Source organism: Pezoporus occidentalis, unplaced genomic scaffold (assembly GCF_034315485.1).
Source record: "Pezoporus occidentalis ecotype Australia unplaced genomic scaffold, CSIRO_AGI_Poc_V1 ctg18, whole genome shotgun sequence".
Classification (NCBI taxonomy): Eukaryota; Metazoa; Chordata; class Aves; order Psittaciformes; family Psittacidae; genus Pezoporus; species Pezoporus occidentalis.
In genome coordinates, this window is record NW_026913640.1 from 6963608 (window position 1) to 6981997 (window position 18390).

An 18390-nucleotide genomic window follows, 5' to 3' on the forward strand; every position below is an offset into this window, starting at 1 on the left:
AAGGTTGCCTTCTATCGTGTACCTGGGTGGAGACATGTTGTCTGGACTTTTACTCTGTTAAGTGAAGGTGATAAAATAATTTATAACCACTAGGTCATGATCACTTGGTCCTTTACATTTTTGGTTGCCTGTATGAACTAAAAAGTCAATCCTAATATTACTTACTGAGTTCCTAGGATTTGACAGTTACTGTGTCCTACTATTTAGCTCTTTAGTAGTCACCAATTATAATATTGGCATATAGCTGACATTGCTAGCATAAGAAGTTTGTACCTATTTATATAGACCCCAAAATGTACACACAAATCTGTACTCGTGATCAAAATACAGAGATACTTATAGCACAAATACTGTGAAGCTTTTAAGCCTTGTCATTTGCAAAAGAACATGACTGATTATCCATCACATCGTTTCACTGAGAATTGCAGTAACTGTGTTCTGAAACTTCTCAGCCTGCGCAGGTTTTCTTTGTAATTTATTCTCAGCCAGAATTATCATCTGTTTAATTTCTCACACTTTTTTATAAATTGCACCTGGAAATTAATATTAATCTCTCGTAAAGACATTATTAGATTTTTATTATTGCCTGTCTCTGGATTAGAGAAAGGCAGGTGTAGTGAGCAAGACAGAATTTCAGCCAGGCAGCTCAAAATCAGAGGTACCAAAAGAAGAAGCATTGTAACTTATTGTGGAGCTGATGGGGGGGAAGGGGTATAAAAAGGCAGAAGGAAGCAGAATGCCCTTTCTCCAGGAGACCAGCAAGGCTGGGGGTCCTTGTCCAAGAGTCACCTCCCTGTGACTTCCCAGCAGCTTGCCAGGTAGGGAAAGAACTTGCAGGAGATTTAAGTGTCCCCTTATACTGCCGTGCTTGTCTATATGTGTAGTTATGAAGCATTAATTGTCTCAGTACATTTAGAATATAAAAATAAAATTAAAAAAAAATCCAAACAGGTAAGGGTAGGGGTTGAAATGCAGATTAGTGGGCAGGGAGCCTCAGCAATATACACAGGCATCAACCCGTTTATGGAGTGTTGATTTCATTTTCATTAGGGCATCCATTGTCATAAACACATTAAAAAATCACACAGGGATTATTTTTCCTTTGCTGTTGTGGTGGCAACAGTACGTCAGTCCTCACAAGCGTGACAACAGCAAGTTGACAACCAATAAGCTGTGTTGGGTCATACTTATAGTTTGGGTATTTTTGCTGCAGTGAAGCGCATGGTCAAGTATATGGTGTATCTCAAAGGCTAAGCTAAGCCTCCAAAGGCTAAGCTAAGATTTCAGTGGTTAAACACCTGATGCTTATGTTGCTTGCCTTGGTAATAAGTAACAGGGAATGCCAGCAGCAGTCATGTGCTATTAAATGCAACAGGGTTGTACCAGTGCCAGGTCCTGTTGAGTGAGGTCATGATAAAGTCCTTGAAGCTGCTGTGCCAGGGTTGCAAAATCAGCCTGTACCTGGGCAAAGAAGGGATTTGGTCTGGCTGGGCTCAGACTCCATGGAGTAGTTACGTACCTGGGAGCAGCCTAGGAAAGCTCCTGCCATAGTCTGGCTGGTGCAGTCAGGGGGCCCTGGGGAGCACACCTTAAACAACACACCTGAAAGTGGCCCCTAGAGCTGAGCTGAGTTACCCAAAAGTAGTGGTCAAGTGCAATGAGGAGCAGGTATCCAAGACAGCTGTGCATAGCGGTAAAGAACCTTGTGGGGAAGCTGCACCTTGCTGGAGCAGGACATCGGGACCAAGCAGGGCTCCCACAGTGCTGGGGAACATGGCTGTAATGTCACCTACATCTGCCTGCAAAAATCTGTGGCTCAACTCAATTACCTGAATATGAGCTGCTGGAGGTGCCCTGGCTGGCTCCCCCTTGTCTCCAAGGGGCTGCTTCTGGATGGCACTGGCCTTTGTAGGTCTGGTGTCATACTTGCATGATGCATGGCACATGGAGATATTTTAGATCTCTTTGTACATTTGAAATGGCTCTGAGTGCCTATGTTCAGGCAACAAAATTTCACTCCAGATTTTTGCAGACAATGATAGCAGCTTTAACGCCTGGCTAGCATACAGACACCTCCATTGCAGACATCAAAATTTAGGTGTGGGAATCTGGAGCTGAATCCTGCCCTAAGAGTGACATATTATATGGGAACAATAGCAAATAAAAGTGTAGCCTGGATTGAAGTAAATATTTATTTTAAATGGTTGGATTTGTAGATATGCAGCTATTGAAAATCGAAATACAGCATTTTAACTTATACTCTGTTGTAGGAATTTAGCTGTCCAGATAAAATGGATTCATTTCCATCAGTATAAATAAGTAGAGATGTTTGTGTTTGTAGTTTCAGAAGAAACCTGAGGATGCAGCCTAAAAGACACAATGACTAATCTTGATTGCTAGCATTGGTGATCCTGTGTGTGAATTCCAGAAAATCCAGTGTGGATATAGCTTAGACCTTTACTTCTCAGAAATCTTTATATTCCTTGAGATTTCTGACCAACACTTACAATGTGTAAGTCAGTGCATGACATTTTTAGTTTCATCCTATATGAAGCGCCATGTATATCTCTACTCTTGTCTGTAGATGTTACCAGTAATAAACCTGGTTTCATTTATAAAGGATTAATCAAGAGAAGGTCATTTGAAGTCAGTGGTGCACCAGTATAAAGCCAGTGATGGGTGGTACAAAATTGTTTCCTCAGATTTTTTTCACTGATGTCAAGAATCACACTTATGCTCAAGTGACTGCAATACTGGAGCCTGTGAGTTGTGTGCTTGATATTTTACTCCTACTAGTAAGTAGTCACTTGACCAGGTCCTGCCAGAGTAGGTCAGTTAGTGGAACGTGAGGTTATCAACCTGGTTTCCTCTGATTTTTCCTAAGAGAGGATTATATTTTCTGGTTTATTAGTATTCTTCAATGCAGTTTGTGGACCTAAGCCTAAAAGTATATGTCCTTCAGTATTGTTTATTGCACAGCAGAGATTAATCCAGCTGTCATGTAGATCACTACAGTAGGTGGAGTTCTGCAGAAGGCAAGCAGTCCTCTCTTTGCAAATGTTATTGCTGAAGATAAGGGTGTAAAAAGCAGATTAGGAGATGACATGTGACATGTCCTTTCCTCAGTCTAAAAGTACAGGATCATGAGATGAACTTTGCCTGACTGGTTATGTAGAGAGCGTGCTCACATTTGTAGCTCTTATGGACAAGACATTGCACAACAAAAGTGTAAAATGACTCTCATGAGCTCCTTTCTCAGTCACTGCATATGTGGAGACCCTTTACCTATGTCCGATTCTGAGGTAAGCACCTTATTTAACCTGTGGTTTTGCTGCTCTGACCTCAGAGAGGCTGTGTTCAAGGGACAGCTTTGCTGAAGCTTCATCAGTACCAGCCAGGGAGTCTCTTTCTCTACTGAATTGCTTATACTACTAAAATTGGTCCTGAGCTAAAATCTGCAGAGAAGCTGAATCATGTCTGAGTGACAGGTGTGACACCATAGAAACTGGAATTTATGCAAGTGCTCTATTTAGAACAGATTTCATGCTGTAAGTGAAATAAGTGAATGTAGAGCAATATATGACATTGCTCATTTTTCATACCTTAATTGCAGTAATCATCTGTTAAAATGCTTACTGTTTAATAACTACCTACTAGCTAAAGTGCTTTCAGACAGTGAAATTTATTTTCAGCTGTCTTTCAAACAAAAAGGGAAATCTGCCCACTGTATCGGGTGAGCTTCTAAAAGGGGTCATCAGAGTCGTACTGGCCTGGGTGAGAGTGGTAGGTGGAGAAGAAGGTGACAGAACTTAAGTCACGTTTCATAGGCATCACTGTTAAAGGCAGATTCTGGGATGCATGTTTTCTTTCAATATGAAAAAACTGAAATGTCTTCATCTGGTTTGAAATAAATGAACAAAGTATAGCCAGAAACAAAACTATGCCTCTCTTTTTTGGAATACTTATTAGCTTTGAACATCATCAAAAATGTACTTGGGTAGTCTGAAGATAGCCTAATAAAGAAGTAGGCTGGCTTTTTTTTTAACCAACCAACCGAACAAAACCCCGACAGAAAACCAAGCTCAGAATTAGTTCATAATTTGTATGGGAACTTGGGGCAGGGTTCCCTTGCTCAGCAATGCTTTGGAGTTTGTCATTCATTCCATCAGGCATTCGTGCAAGCTGACACCCAACCCAGAAACACCCATCATCCTTTCTCAATTTCTTTTCTGTTTTTTATAGAGGAGTGAGGGAAAGCCAAGGAAACACTGAGAACTGGAAATTTAAGGAAAATGTGTATAAAAACTTTTATGTGCAGTATGTTGTTCTCAAAAACTGCAGAGGTTTTGCTACAAAGGTTTACAGCCAAATGCATTGAAAACCTTAAAAATGTTCCCTGTAACAAGTATTTCAGCTGAGGCTATTTTATTTCCAAACCTGTTGGACCAGTGCAATTATGACACCTGTGGGCACTAACCTATGTGAGCCAGATGTGCTGTTAAATAGGAACGACAGGATCATTTTCCAAGCTTCCTCTCTAAAAACATAGTTTTTTTTCCTGTATTTGTGTTAATGTATCTCTGATCCCAGTCCGTATGAGTGTAACCTGCCACAGCATACAGAAAATGAGCTGTTCCTTTCCAAGTGGATGAGCTCGCTCAGCCAATTGGCAGATGGCTGCACGATCTCTATGTCTGACCCAAGTGAGTGTGGGAGTGAGTGGTAGGAGGAAGCATGACTGCCCGTTTGGTATCAGCTTACTTACTTGGGATCAGCAAGCAGTCGTACTGCAGCCGTACTGTTTGTTTTCATCACTGAATAGAGATGGAAAAGCAGAGGAATATCACAGAATGGTTTGGATTGGAAGGGACCTTAAAGCTCATCCAGTTCCACCCCCCTGCCATGGGCAGGGACACCTTTCACTAGGTCAGATTGCTCTAAACCCTGTCCAACATGGCCTTGAACACTGCTAGAGATGGGGTAGCCACAGCTTTTCTGGGGAAATCTAGTGCCTCATCACCTTCATAGTGAGGAATTTTTTCTAATATCTGATGTAAATCTACCCTCTTTCAGTTTAAAATTGTTGCCCCATGTCCTGTCACTACAGGTGCTGGTAAAAAGTCCAGAAACAAAGCATGCTGGTTGAATTATTTTTATTGATGATACGTGTAACATCATAGTTGTGCGCAGGAAAAAGTCCTTTAACACCAGAGCTGTCTTTCCAAGACACGTTTGTGAATTCAGTGTTTATGTTAGGGCCTGTATGTGCTGCTGAGGTAACAGGTGAGTTTTTACTCCTACTAGTCATGTTTGCCTGAGAGGTGCTGCTGTTAAGTGTTAACCTTACTCAGCAGAAGCATCACAATGTCTTCCCTTTGGAAAGTTACTCTCTTTCCGAATTGTCAGCTGCATTTGTTGTGTTTAAGGTAACTGTTTCTTTTTAGAAATGTTAAGTTGATCAGCCATATGAGAAAATCACAAATGATTAACTGTCAATGATTAGCTTATTTGACTTGTTCACATTTAAAAAGGTTGTTTCTGATGAACACTGGAAGAGGTCCCCATCCCAGGATGAAGAAAAGGCAGACACACAAAAGGTCACACCCAGGAGATGGGGCTCTGGAAAAAGATCTCGGCCCAGGCCTCTCTCAGACTATGGCCAAATGTCGATCAGAAGTTTCTCTATACCAGAAGATGCAGTTGCAGTGGAGTCTCAGATGACAGACTGCACAGATGGAGAAAATCAGCCAGGACTGGCTCCCGTTGGGTCTGCGATCCAAAGCAATATAGTAGGCTACCACAGAGGGAGAAAAAGAAGACCCATCTCCGTAATAGGTGGGGTCAATTTCTATGGAAGCGGTCCGACAGAAGAGATAGAAGGTCTGCTGACACAAGTAAGATAAGAGATGTGCTCTCTGCAAACTGCAGAAGACCCTTTCACTTCCTTGTCTCTATCTTCAGCCTAGAAAATAGAACGGATGCTTCCTCTCTTCCTTCCCTTTTGTCAAGCTGCCATCATGTACTTACTGCTTTCCTGGTCACTAATTACTTTGTCTTGTTGTTAAACAACAAACCAGCATGGAATAAAACCGATACTGACTTTGGGATAATCTTTTCTGTACTGCAAATTAACCTTATTTCTTTCTTGGAATGGTCATTCTGTCTCATAGTGGTATATAAGAGCTCATTTGTATATAATATAGCTGTGTATTTAGTCTCTTTACAGGATGCAGGGCACGAGGAATGGAAGAGTATAAACTGATATGATAATAATACACTGTTTATTGATCATTTCAGATTGTCCAAAATAAGGCCTGCTCAAAACCTGTGGCCTTAGCTGTTGTGTTCAAAATCTTGGTAGTGACATAGCAAGGATACTTAAACTAGTAAGGACATTGCTTAAGGAAATTGGTGATAAATGATAATTAATGAAATAAAGGATCTTAAGAAAACTGGCAATATGAATAAAATGTCTGTTTATGTACTACTAAATTGATCTGATGGAACGAATGGAAGCCTGTAAGAAAATAGCACATGGTTGAGTTAGCACTTGATCAGTTCCTGTATACTAACCTGCCATCTCTTTTGGCTTAGGTGAGAGAGTGATTCCCCCCCCCCCCAAAATCTTTGAAAACTCATGGGAATATTTGAAAAGTGTAATGCTAATTCCTTCTTTGTTGTGTTTTGTTTTGGTCTGACAGCTTAGGTAAGAGAAAAACATTTTCAAACAATATGAAATCACTGGTTTTATAACATAGTGTAGAGACATAGTTCAGTAAAGAACCATCCCTGATGTTTCTGATTACTTAATAGAAGGCCTATGAACAGTAGCAACTGAAAGATAAGACCTAAAGATGAGGTTCTCTGCCATTCATGTGCTGAGGTCTGCCTGTTTAATGTTGAATGTTTATGCGAGGTCATTCAGCCTGGCTAATGTAAAGTTGTTCAGGGTTAACATAAAATTAAACTCAATATGCAAATAAAGCAGGGATAGATCCTCTGATCATAATTAAGCAAATGAATCTAAAGAAAATGTCTTCTAGATAATGTTACAAGTAAACTTAATATTACCTCTTTTTAATGAGGCTCTTGAGAACTTGGGAGCAGAGGATCATTTAGGCAATTACTTTTGTCTTGTAAAATTATTTATTTTTACTTAAAAGCAATACATTTATTTTAAGTCAGCAGATGCCCCAGGAAATGAACACAACTTCCAGCCATAGTGTTTCTGGTTGTTCTTTCTTGGGTTTCCCTTGAGATATGTGTTTATGACGCCAGCAGGCATTGCACAGGCTGTTCTCAAAGCAGTTAGATCCCAGAGCGTTTGGTCACAGAGTATATTCATCTTGTAATAAAAATTATAGAGCATGTCTGATCATAACAGAAGCCTAAGGAGTTTTAATACAGCAGAGACCTGTAACGTAATAAAATATTTTCTGTGACGCTGGTAGGTATGGTATGCAGTGTTTAAGCAATGTCACTTCAAAGTAGGGGACTTGGCTGCCCCTGTAATTAGCTGGACTATCTGAAGAAACCTTACTTCATACCTGAGTTTTCCTCAGTTGAAGTTCCTGGTAGCTTTACTAATACTGGCTTTTCCTGTGTTCTCTGTAGCCTGTAGCACGGCCACCTGTTCCAGCGCACCAGGTACCCCCGTACAAAGCTGTTTCAGCAAGGTTCCGGCCGCTCACCTTTTCACAAAGTACCCCAATTGGCCTGGACAGGGTTGGGCGCAGGCGGCAGATGAGAACATCTAATGGTAAGATGCGCAAGTCTTTTTAACTTTCTAGACCTCAACTTCATGCTCCAGCTTGGTCAGGAAGTGCATTATAGTGTGGAACACAAAAGGGTGCAAACCAAATTGGTGACAAAGTAGCGCCCAACTAAGTTTTGAAGCTGCTATGTTCATGTAAAACTTGTTTTTCACACCTGTTTGACATTACTGTGGTTTATTCTTCTGTACCACTTATATTCTCGTATTTTCCACTCTCTATTCACATACTTGCCTGAACATAATAGAATATGAAGGAAGGAAGGTCTAATACGCTTGAGTTCATACCCACAGTCACACCACACATGTATTTCTAATTTTCTGTTTGCCATGCATTCAGCTTAACTACCTTGATAGTCAAGCCTTCAGTAATTAAAGAATCTTGTGTCAGAGAACTGTATTCAGGGAGCCCAGCCAGTGTTTTGGTACATGACAGACAGGTTATTGGAAAACATGGCTTTTTTTAGAAGCACTACCCTTTAGCAGACTCTCTGAGGTGCACTGTGTATTTTTGCTTTAGTTGTTTACTATTGGAGTACAAGGCTATCTTCAGTTAACAGAAAGTGTTATGTAGTGTTAGTGGAATGTTTCTTGGCAGGTGGGACCAGAAGAACCTGGGTTAATACCATTTGTGTTTTTTCATACTGCTGTAAACATAAGCTGAACAGTTTACTCCTGTTTCACTGGCAAGGGTTGGAAATAAAAGCAGAATTTTCACTTTATATACTTCATTGTTAATAGTGAACAAAACACTACTGGGAATCTTCACTCTGCCTTTCTGTGGAAAGAGTAAGTAAAGGTGTCTGGATTGGGGTTTGCCATGACTGAAGTAGGAAACAACAAATAGCACTTTCAATGTTTTGTTATTAAAACTATACATATGTTTGTACATATACAAATGCCAATATATACACAAGTCAGTATTGGCTTTTATAGTTCTAAGCTAAGTTTTAGCTGCAATGAAGTCTGACTTCTGCTCAAAAAATCCCTCAACTACAAATTACTTTATGTAAGAACATGTTAAAACTGCATTTTCCAATCTTCAGTAGAGCATGACAGTTTTCTTCAGAAGATGCTCTGCAAGGAACGGACTTGAGAACTTTGAACTACAGGAATGAGATATACATTACATACTATATTAGTATTTTCCTTTAATTTATATTGTAGTAAAATATTGGGAACTACTTTGAAAACCATGGCTAGAGTGTGTCCTTGCTGTTCATATCTCAGTCTACTTAATGATTCAGACTAGACATCAAGGTAAATGAACATCTAATGCTGTGACCCTTGCTGAGATTACATACTATCTCAGTCCCTGATTCCAGAAGAGAATAACACTCAAAGAATAACAGGTTTGTCATGAGCTAGTTTTGGAAAAAAGAGACCCTTTAAGTATCACAGAGAAGGATGTATTTTTCTATATTTAGTTCTCCTTTCCATTTCATGTTTGGAAACCACATGAAATACTACTAGTTACTTAGACAACTGCCTGAGAGCATTCCAGGCATTTAGCTGTCGAATAATTGACCTCCTAAACATAAGCATCAGGATAACAAATACAAAAAGCAAGATTCTGGCCGCTTTTGAAGACAATGAAGCCAAAGCAATATTGGTTATTCTAGATGTCACTTTCATGACTCATTGCAATAAATATAAAAGTTGAGCAGGAAAAGCTTCTGAAATCAAAGCCTTGAGGACAAGTGGAGAATATCATCAACTTTGCAGTTTGAAAGCAGTTGCAAAGATCTGTTAAGTAGCTCCAGCAAAAAATAATGACGTGACTACTGTCACACATTCTGATTGCTTTCCTTTTTCTCTTAAATTCACAAGGCATTTCCTTGTCTTTGAACATGTGAGAGTTTTTTGTTTGCTCATGTACAGTGAAATTTGATAGCACAAAAGCCTTTTATTATAGAAAGAAATTCTAAACGCAAGCACTGAAAACCAGTGATGTCTTTTTTTAGTTACTTGCTAAAGCCTAATACATTACATGTCTACTTTTATAACAATGGGAGATAGAATTGGAGCTGTACATTTTTAGAAAAACAACAGTTACAAGACAGTAAATTGTCATACTGTAGGAGACACAGTAACAACCAGCCAAGATGTAAGGGAACCTTCCCTTGCGACTTACATTGCTACTCTTCCTCTAGAACAATTTTTATAATATCTTAAAAACAAACCCATTTTTTTGTGTATTAGAATCAAAGAATCATAGAATAGTTAGGGTTGGAAGGGACCTTAAGATCATCTAGTTCCAACCCCCCTGCCATGGGCAGGGACACCTCACGCTAAACCATCTCACCCAAGGCTTCGTCCAACCTGGCCTTGAACACCGCCAGGGATGGAGCATTCACAACCTCCCTGGGCAACCCATTCCAGTGCCTCACTACCCTAACAGAAAAGAATTTCCTCCTTATATCCAATCTAAACTTCCCCTGTTTAAGTTTTAACCCGTTACGCCTTGTCCTGTCACTACAGCCTCTAATGAAGAGTCCCTCCCCAGCATCCCTGTAGGCCCCCTTCAGATACTGGAAGGCTGCTATGAGGTATTGTGGTGTGCAACTTGAATTTGGCTAATTTAATTGAGCTCCTTTAGATGGGCTCAGGTCTCAGTAGATGGGGTGGGATTCAGCTCAAGCTAAGTCACCTAAATTTAGTCTAAATGTAGGTAACTACATAAGAGTTAAACATTAGAACACCCATTAGAGGCACTAGAGGACTAGGGCTTGATTCAGTTACCCACCCCAGGGTCCAGTGCTGTGTGGGGTACCTGAGCATCTGCCTGCAGCCGGCAGAAATGACAGAGGACCTATGGGAGAACTATTCCTTTCTTCAGTGACAGCTGGAGGCCAGCAGGATATCCAAAATACTTTAAATGGCACTAAACATCTACATTTAAACAACTGATTTGAGGCTCTAGCCATTGCAGTAAATGAAAGAGTAGGAACTGCCTTTGGATACAGCGTATTGCTCTCTGAGCTGGAGCATAACCAGTATATAACCGTTGTGCAAGCTGTATAGAAATAAGAGAAAACATTGTACCAGTAAAAGCAGGTATCTAATGTATTAAAGAGACGAAAATAAGAACCAAATCTGATAAGCAAATTGATTGTATCATCAAGTGTCACAGGATCCATGAACTGGAATGCCATGCCTAAACGAGAAACAATATAGTGACAGAATTACATTATGAACCACTTGAGATCACCAGGACAGTGACAGCAAATGTGACAAACCAAGGAGCCAGAGAAGTTTCAAAGGCAGCAAGCACAGTCATGAAAGATTTAAAGTGCTAAGGTGTGGGTTAAGGGTTGTTCTTGAATCGTTCCTGAGCTGTGTGCAGGATCACACGTAAGAGCTACTCTGTAAGAGTGGGATGTGTCTCTATGGATTTCCCAGCTAATCTAGGTGACCTTGGCTGGAAGAAACAGATAATTTAGGGTGCTGTTCATTGACCAAATACAGACAGACAATGAATCTTGGCCGTTGTGTCCATAATGCACTCTGAGCAAATATCCTTGCAGGAGTGAGAACAGTAAAAAATCTTAAATGGTATGTGTTTCAATTTAAAAAAGGGAACGTGAATAAAAGTGAGAAGTCATTGATGTAACAAAGGAGTTTAAAGGAGCAGAAAAAGGTGTTGAATGTTTGCAGGCAGCATGGAGAGTATTCAAGGACAGCACAGGAGACACTTAGAGCGAATTCATGTCACCTGTCAAAACAGAATTTGGAAACACCAGAAAAGGGTTCTGTCATGGAAAAGGAATCTATCAGAACTAAAACAGGCATCCTTCAGATTGTTGAATTGCATCCAAACAGGAAAAAAAAAACCAAACCTGTAGCAATTTTGATGCAAAGCTACAGGAATGTAGAAACAGTTTGCTAAAGATATAAGAAGGAAGATCCCTCCATGCTTTAACAAGTGAGTAAGTACTAAGTAAAGGGGAGGAGGAAAGTGGTTGGTTTCCGTAATAAGAGAGCTCATGAGTGGAGCCAGATGTTTAGTGTCTTCACAGATAATGCAGGAAGGGAGGTACAGAATGAAATTATAATTCTTGCTTGTGTGTAAATTATTCATGGTAGCAGAAACACAAGCTGCTTGAACAGAGTTGCAGGAGGATTTCACAATGCCGAGGCACAATGCACTGTACTGGCAGCATGTGAATTCAGTGTTGATAAAGGCAAGGTAGTGCACACGGAGGAACATGAGCCCGGTATGCTTGCAGAGGAATGGACTTTGAGCTGGATATTGTCATTCACGAAGAGATCTTGCAATCCTAACAGACAATTAAAGTGTCAGTTCAGTGCATAGTAACAGTCAAAACAGTAAATAAAAGGGCAAGAATTTGTAGGAAGGGAATAGAGGAAAAAACAGAAAGCCCAATTGTGCCACTGGTGTGGCATGTGGGGGCCATCTCCCTGTTGTTCCTTTCCACCTCAAAAGGCATCTTTTACAGGGAATGATATAAAGGCAAAAGGACAAGAAAACCTACTCAGTGCCTCTGTGTGAGGAATGATTAATGCAGCCAGGGCTCTGCAGCTTGGCAAAAAGGGCAGTAGGGGAATAAAAGTCTGATTGGCATTGGAAAAGTGAACAGATAATAGTTACTGTTTCCAATAATGTAATAACCGAAAGGCATTGAATGAAATAATGAGATAGCAAGTTCAAAAAAAAAAGGCAGTTTGCACACTCTAAAAAATTAAACAATGAAAGTAATTGCTACACATGATATTTCACATCCCAAAAGTTTACAGAAATTCAAAAAGGGGGTTGAAAAATTTGGTTCATTAAACACAAAGATATCACTTCTGCCCCAGGAGGGATCTGACTCTGATCTGCAGATAGCTGAAACTTAGGGAAGTACATCAGAGAAAGGCCGTTACATGCCTCATCTGTTTTTATGTTCCTCCCTTGACATCTCCTGCCCCAGGGTGGAGGGTCCTGTGGTCCCAGAGGGGTATCTAGACCTGGATGTTCTTGAGGTGGGTAAACTAGCTGTTAGTGTTAGTATGTGCTACCCACAGCCTTTTCAGAGTGCCCTGGGCAGTGGATAAGCAAGCTCAGCATGCACTTGGACAGGGTCACTGTGGGCTGCCACTACAAAGGACAGCCTGCGCCACCTCCTATCCCTGCCTGATCCCTCAAGGAAATGAAGCCGCCACCAGCTCAGCCCAAATGAGTACTTTTGTGGTGGTTCAGTTGGTGGCTGCATAGTTGGTAGATGAAGAGATCCACCCTCCCCAGCAGCATCCCATGGTGGCATTGGGTTCATCACCAGGCAAAAGCACACAGGCTGTTCTGTTCTGCAGAATTCAAACCGAATGACTGTTCTTCAAAGATCATTTTTAATGCATCTTCAAGAAGGGCTGTGTGGGATTTGAGCTCATTTTCCTTTGGCAGTTCAGCTGGTTTTCCCTTGTGGGTAGGGGTTTGACATGGCTTGTGCTCTGGCTCATTGAAAGTGCAAAGCCTTCACTTGCATATCCCATGATCATAGAATCATAGAGTGGTTTGAGTTGGAAGGGACCTTAAAGATCATTAGCACTTCAGTGTTACTTCTGTTTGCTGGGTTGTTTGGGTTTTGTTACTGATTTGTGCTCAGAAAACTGTATAAACATAGTATATAGTAGCTTCTTTTTACCGTGCTATCCAACAAGTGTTTTTGCAGCAAGAAAAAATAGGGGTAGTCAGAAAAGGATTCCTACCAGCCTCCTGTAGTGCAGCCCAGTCTGGACTTTTGTAGGAAGATGGCATTAGCATTGCAGGGCAATGTTTGGCCTTTTCTTCTCCATAGAGGCAGCGCTAGGGGAACCCATGTGATTTCAGTGGGTGTTGAGAGGTCAGTGTGTGCAGAAATGCCTCCAGGGTTTTGTGAACACATCCCTGGGGAGGATCGCTCAGCTGAGCGATGCAGTTTGCAGGTAAAGAGTGAGCCATAAAGATTATGGAGCTTTCCAAGACGTACATGCAGTGCTGTGTACAAGCACAGACTGCAGCAGGCTTTGCAATCTGCTGATGGGAGTAGCTCCTGTCGTTGCTTCCAGTGCATGAACGGATCCAGCAGAACACCAGTGTGAGGGTGGTAAATGCTGGCCCATGGTGAATGAATGAGGCTGTGCTCTGGCTGGGTCAGTCTCAGTGAAAGCTGGACTATTTGGGTGCTTTCCTGCTTCATTCCCTGTTTTCTGGAGCAGCTGAATTAAGTTTGTAGTTTCAGGAAGAAAATGTCTCTGTCCTCCTCTCTGTTCCTGGGAGCAGCCTGCTGCAGCCTTAACACTTTAGCTGCTTGTGCCCTAAATAATGGTACAGCGTTTGCCTGTGAAGCAAGAGAAGTTTTAATAACTATGCAAAAAGTACCTTCATTGTTTACTTCTGCTAGAATTTTAACCAGTATAATATAACGCAGAGAGACCGATACTCCTAGCAGTGTTGTAACACAAGGAACTCCCAGCTCCCGTCCAAATAGTCCTTCCCTTTGAGTTGCAGTCATTTGAATATAGATTCAAATCACATTAAGCTGCTGTAATGAAAAACAAATGCACTCCTTGGCTGGCTGCGTTCGAGACGCTGGGGCTCTCTGGGAGCGGCGGCTGCGGGCACAGCGCCGGGGCCCAGCAACCAGGTTTTTGTTTCTTTTCTGGAACTTCCTCCCTAAGGGCACCCCATGATTTCAGAGCGCTCGCGGCCAGCCCGAGCGCGCCGCTGGCAGTTCCCGGCTGGGCTCGGCAGCGCAGGCACTGCCGGCATCCCAGCGCACCGCACTGTGCCTGCCCGCTGCGGGTAGCTCCGAGCCTTTTGTCGTCCTCCGCCAGCCCTCCAGGACCCAGCATCCTCTGTTAGAGGTCAGACCCTTGCCTGGGGTTGAGTCTGACTGCAGCATGGTAGCGCGGGGGGCAATGGCCCGGTTTTGGAGTCTGGAGAGCCTTCAGATGGGTATGTATGAGGATAACATGCTCTCTCGCGTGCTGATTTTACAGTGTTCTTAGAGTGAACTGGTAACCTGTGGCAGGCAGGGGGCCTGATTCTGATCATGCTTATACCGTGTCACCCACAGGAGCCTGCAGCCTTGCAGTGGTGACAAAGCCGCTAGGAGATCAGGATCAGTCCCAGGCTGTTAAGTTTTTGCATCTGTTGGTGCGATCAGAAAGCCCACCCCTACCTCTGATATTTCTGTCTGTAAACAACAGAGGACTAGATGCAGAATGCAAGTGACTGATTTTCACTTGAGTCTAACTATGAAGACAATGTAAGCTTGTTGGTTTGGTCCAGAATAATGAACAGTTATCGGTCCCCAGATTGCACTCTTTTCATCTGGAGCCAAGTGAATTAGGTTATTTTGGTGTGCTCTTGTTACTGGAACAAACTATCAGGCAGTACTGATAGTACAACAGAGATGTATAAATGATCACTGGGATGAATTTTTTGGTGTTGCTTTATAGGCTGAAAATTGATGCAATGAATTATTTATTTGCAGGTTGTTTTTTTATAAAGCAGTTTCAGTAAGTTTCACAAGATGTGTTTTAAAAGTTTGTCAGCACTCACATTTATGAGTCTGTAGGGAAAAAAAGAATTTTTTTTTTTTAAATAGAGATCCTGCATCCTTTCTGGTTAGGCAGATTATACCATTAATATGAGTTTATATTTAAAATGCTAGGGAGTAGAACAGCACAGTCAAAAGATATGTTCTGTTACATCAAGGCTATGCTATATTTTTCCACTTTCGAAGGAAAGAAAAATCTTACAAGTCTTTTAGTGAATCTGTGCAGTAATCAGTTTTGATGTCTCTTATGAATTAATACCCAAATGACCAAAGATGCTAATGGTGGTATAAGTGCCCATAAGGAGGGGGTTAAAGTGTTTCTCCCTGTAAGGTAAATAATGGCTAGGCAGTGGTGTGCCTGTTCATTATGTAGGTGTGTGGAGTAGAGCCAGGAAACATCTCTGTGACTCACCCATCCGGAGCCCAGAGCTCAGCAGGCAGGTGGTACACAGTCTTGAAGCAGGGCAGAGAAGAGGCAGGTCAGGGCCCTGCTGCTCAGCCTTGCTGCTAGGTGCAGGTGGCAGGTTTGATAACTCCACTTAAAGGCCTCTTACCAGGCACTGTGTAGCAAGAGAGATGCTCTGCAAGCTACGTGGCAACCTACCTGGGACACACTAACCATTAGAAAAGGAGCTCAGTGCTACCAGCCCATTCTGATATTATTATTATTGTTATTATTATTATTATTATTACTACTACTATTACTTTTTTAATTGGATTTCTGAGCATTGTATGATTTTCAGCCTTTCTAGTTATTCACTGCTTGAGACAGCCTTAGGAATAAATCCTTAGGGATAAATTAACAAGGACCAGTGGGTGAACTCAAGCATTGGACCACTGATCATGAACACTTCTTGGTTACCAGCTTATCCCCTGCTCTGTTAAATGTTACAGCTGGCTTTGAAAGGCAAACCTACTCTGAAAGGGCCTAGCGCTGAGCAGTGTGGGCGTGAGTCAGTCAGTATTACCTGGTCCTGAGGTCAGAACCCAGTCCTCTTCATCTGCCAGAACAGAGATGGTCACCAAAAGGATCTACCACCCAGTGATGTACCCCAAATGGGTTTTACAGTTTTATATAGTAACTGCAGATTTACATGTGCATAGTGACAGTCACATGACATTTCTCTTGGTTTATGTGGCTGTGTAATAAGATGAAGCCCATCTTAGTTCTGCCCTCTATTTCCTTACAAAGCTGCCACTTTGGTCAGAAGATGCACCACTGTCAAACCAAGACCGTCTTTGTGATTTGAGGCAATTAGAACAAGTGTTTTCTCAGAGAGCCCAGACTCTCTGTCCCCCTGGGGGATACCCTGCAGATACCTTGGTGCTGCCAGAGCCTCCTCCAGCATGTGAAAGAGGTGGTGGCAGACAGCTCAGAGGAGCATTGAGGTTTTGTGTTCCTGCAGGGGTGTGACAATGTGACAGAACCCAGCCTGGGACTGACAGTAGCCCCCTCTGCCTGCCCATTGGAGCTCTCTGATCTGCCACATGGGAAATGGCATTGAGACCTCCCAGCTGATTCATGTAGTTTGAGATTTCCTCTGGGTAAAAAATTAACAAATAATGGTTGTAGTTCTGATTTTTGCACACAAAAAGGAGAATTTCTAAGTTTCATCAGAGAAAATTCCAAATAAGAGTGAAAAGTATTCAGTGGTGGAAAAGTGTTTTTCCTGACAGCTCTGCTGTCCTTCACTTGTGTTGTTATTGTTATATTATGACAACAAAAGCAACCTCTCAGCGATTCCTCCTGCATTGTTTTTTTTGGAGGAATCATAAAAACGATGAAACAAACAGCTGTTGCATCTTTGTTTTAGTTGCTGCAGATGGTGGGACTGAATCTTCAGCCTTAGTGGATGACAATGGCAGTGAGGAAGATTACAGTTATGAGGAGCTCTGCCAAGCCACTCCCAGGTACCTGCAGCCTGGAGGGGAACAGCTAGCAATTAATGAGGTAACATCCTGGGCTTTGCATTGCTGTAATGATGGGGATGGGGGTGTTTTCCACAGATCTGATGTTTCATATTAATAAAAACTGGAATGGCAATTGCCAGTGTCGCGAAGAATCCAGCAGCCACGGTGCCCTGTCTCTGGCAGGGCCCATGGGCCGATGCCGGCGGGGAGCACAGTGACTAGTACTTCACTGGGAGTGTAACTTGTTAGCCTATGTAACTGCTCTGGATTAGGACTCTTAGTTGCTCCCCTTAATAAATATATGCCTGGATTTCTGAAAATCCAGAATTTTAGTTTTATCCTGTAACAGGAATAATCATGGGCACTCTGTGGAGGTGTTTTGGTCTTTTAGTAGTTCACAAACAGTTAGTTGTTTATCACTTGTGCTTCACAACCTCATTTTCTTCCCATCTCAGCTAATAAGCGATGGCAGCGTTGTCTATGCAGAAGCTCTCTGGGACCATGTGACTATGGATGATCAAGAGCTGGGCTTCAAAGCTGGAGATGTCATTAGAGTTCTAGAAGCTTCCAACAAAGACTGGTGGTGGGGAAGAAATGAGGATAAGGAAGCCTGGTTTCCAGCAAGCTTTGTCAGGGTAATTGTCTTACACAAGTAATTCTCTGCATCTTTGTATCTGAACATCAGTGGTGTAACTTCTAATGACTTCACAAGGAAAAAAGCCATACAGAGTCACACCCCAAGATTCCTTAGCTCCTTTCACACCTTTTAATCTGGCTTCTTCCTTTGTGTGGTCCTTTTGTAACCAAAGGAATTTCTCAAGCAGAAATGAGGGCAGCAGAAAGCTCAACCGGGAGCAATCAGTCTATACAGAAAGGACACATCATCTTTCACAGGCAAGTGGGGAAAGCTATGCTGCAGGGATTTCTTGGCAAAATAGGGCTTAATTTATTATCACAATGTTGTGTAGGAATCTGGTTCACAGTCTGAACTCCCCAGTTAGAACTCAGCCAGATTAATGACAGTTTAACTCCTGAGTTTCATAAAATTGAACCATGTTTTAGAGATTAATGTAAAATACTTTTTGAGAGCCTGTAATGAAGCTTGAGCCACAATGGATAAAGCTCTACATAAAGCACAAGAGATGGTTCCTGCCTTTGCCTTTC

General features: G+C 41.9%; 1 protein-coding gene across 8 annotated transcripts in view; it reads left to right on the plus strand.

Annotated features, from left to right (window-relative positions):
- Positions 1-18390, plus strand: part of SPATA13 (spermatogenesis associated 13) — a 149718-nt gene that overhangs the window by 114199 nt on the left and 17129 nt on the right. For 5 of the 8 annotated variants that reach the window (XM_062615174.1, XM_062615177.1, XM_062615176.1 and 2 more), the window contains exons 3-6: positions 5532-5894; positions 7615-7759; positions 17130-17266; positions 17682-17861. In XM_062615174.1, coding sequence (XP_062471158.1) covers positions 5532-5894; positions 7615-7759; positions 17130-17266; positions 17682-17861 — 825 coding nt within the window. Of the gene's footprint in view, positions 1-2885; positions 3303-5531; positions 5895-7614; positions 7760-14326; positions 14709-17129; positions 17267-17681; positions 17862-18390 lie in introns of those variants that run through there. The other 3 variants (XM_062615181.1, XM_062615180.1, XM_062615182.1) reach the window with 3 other exon arrangements.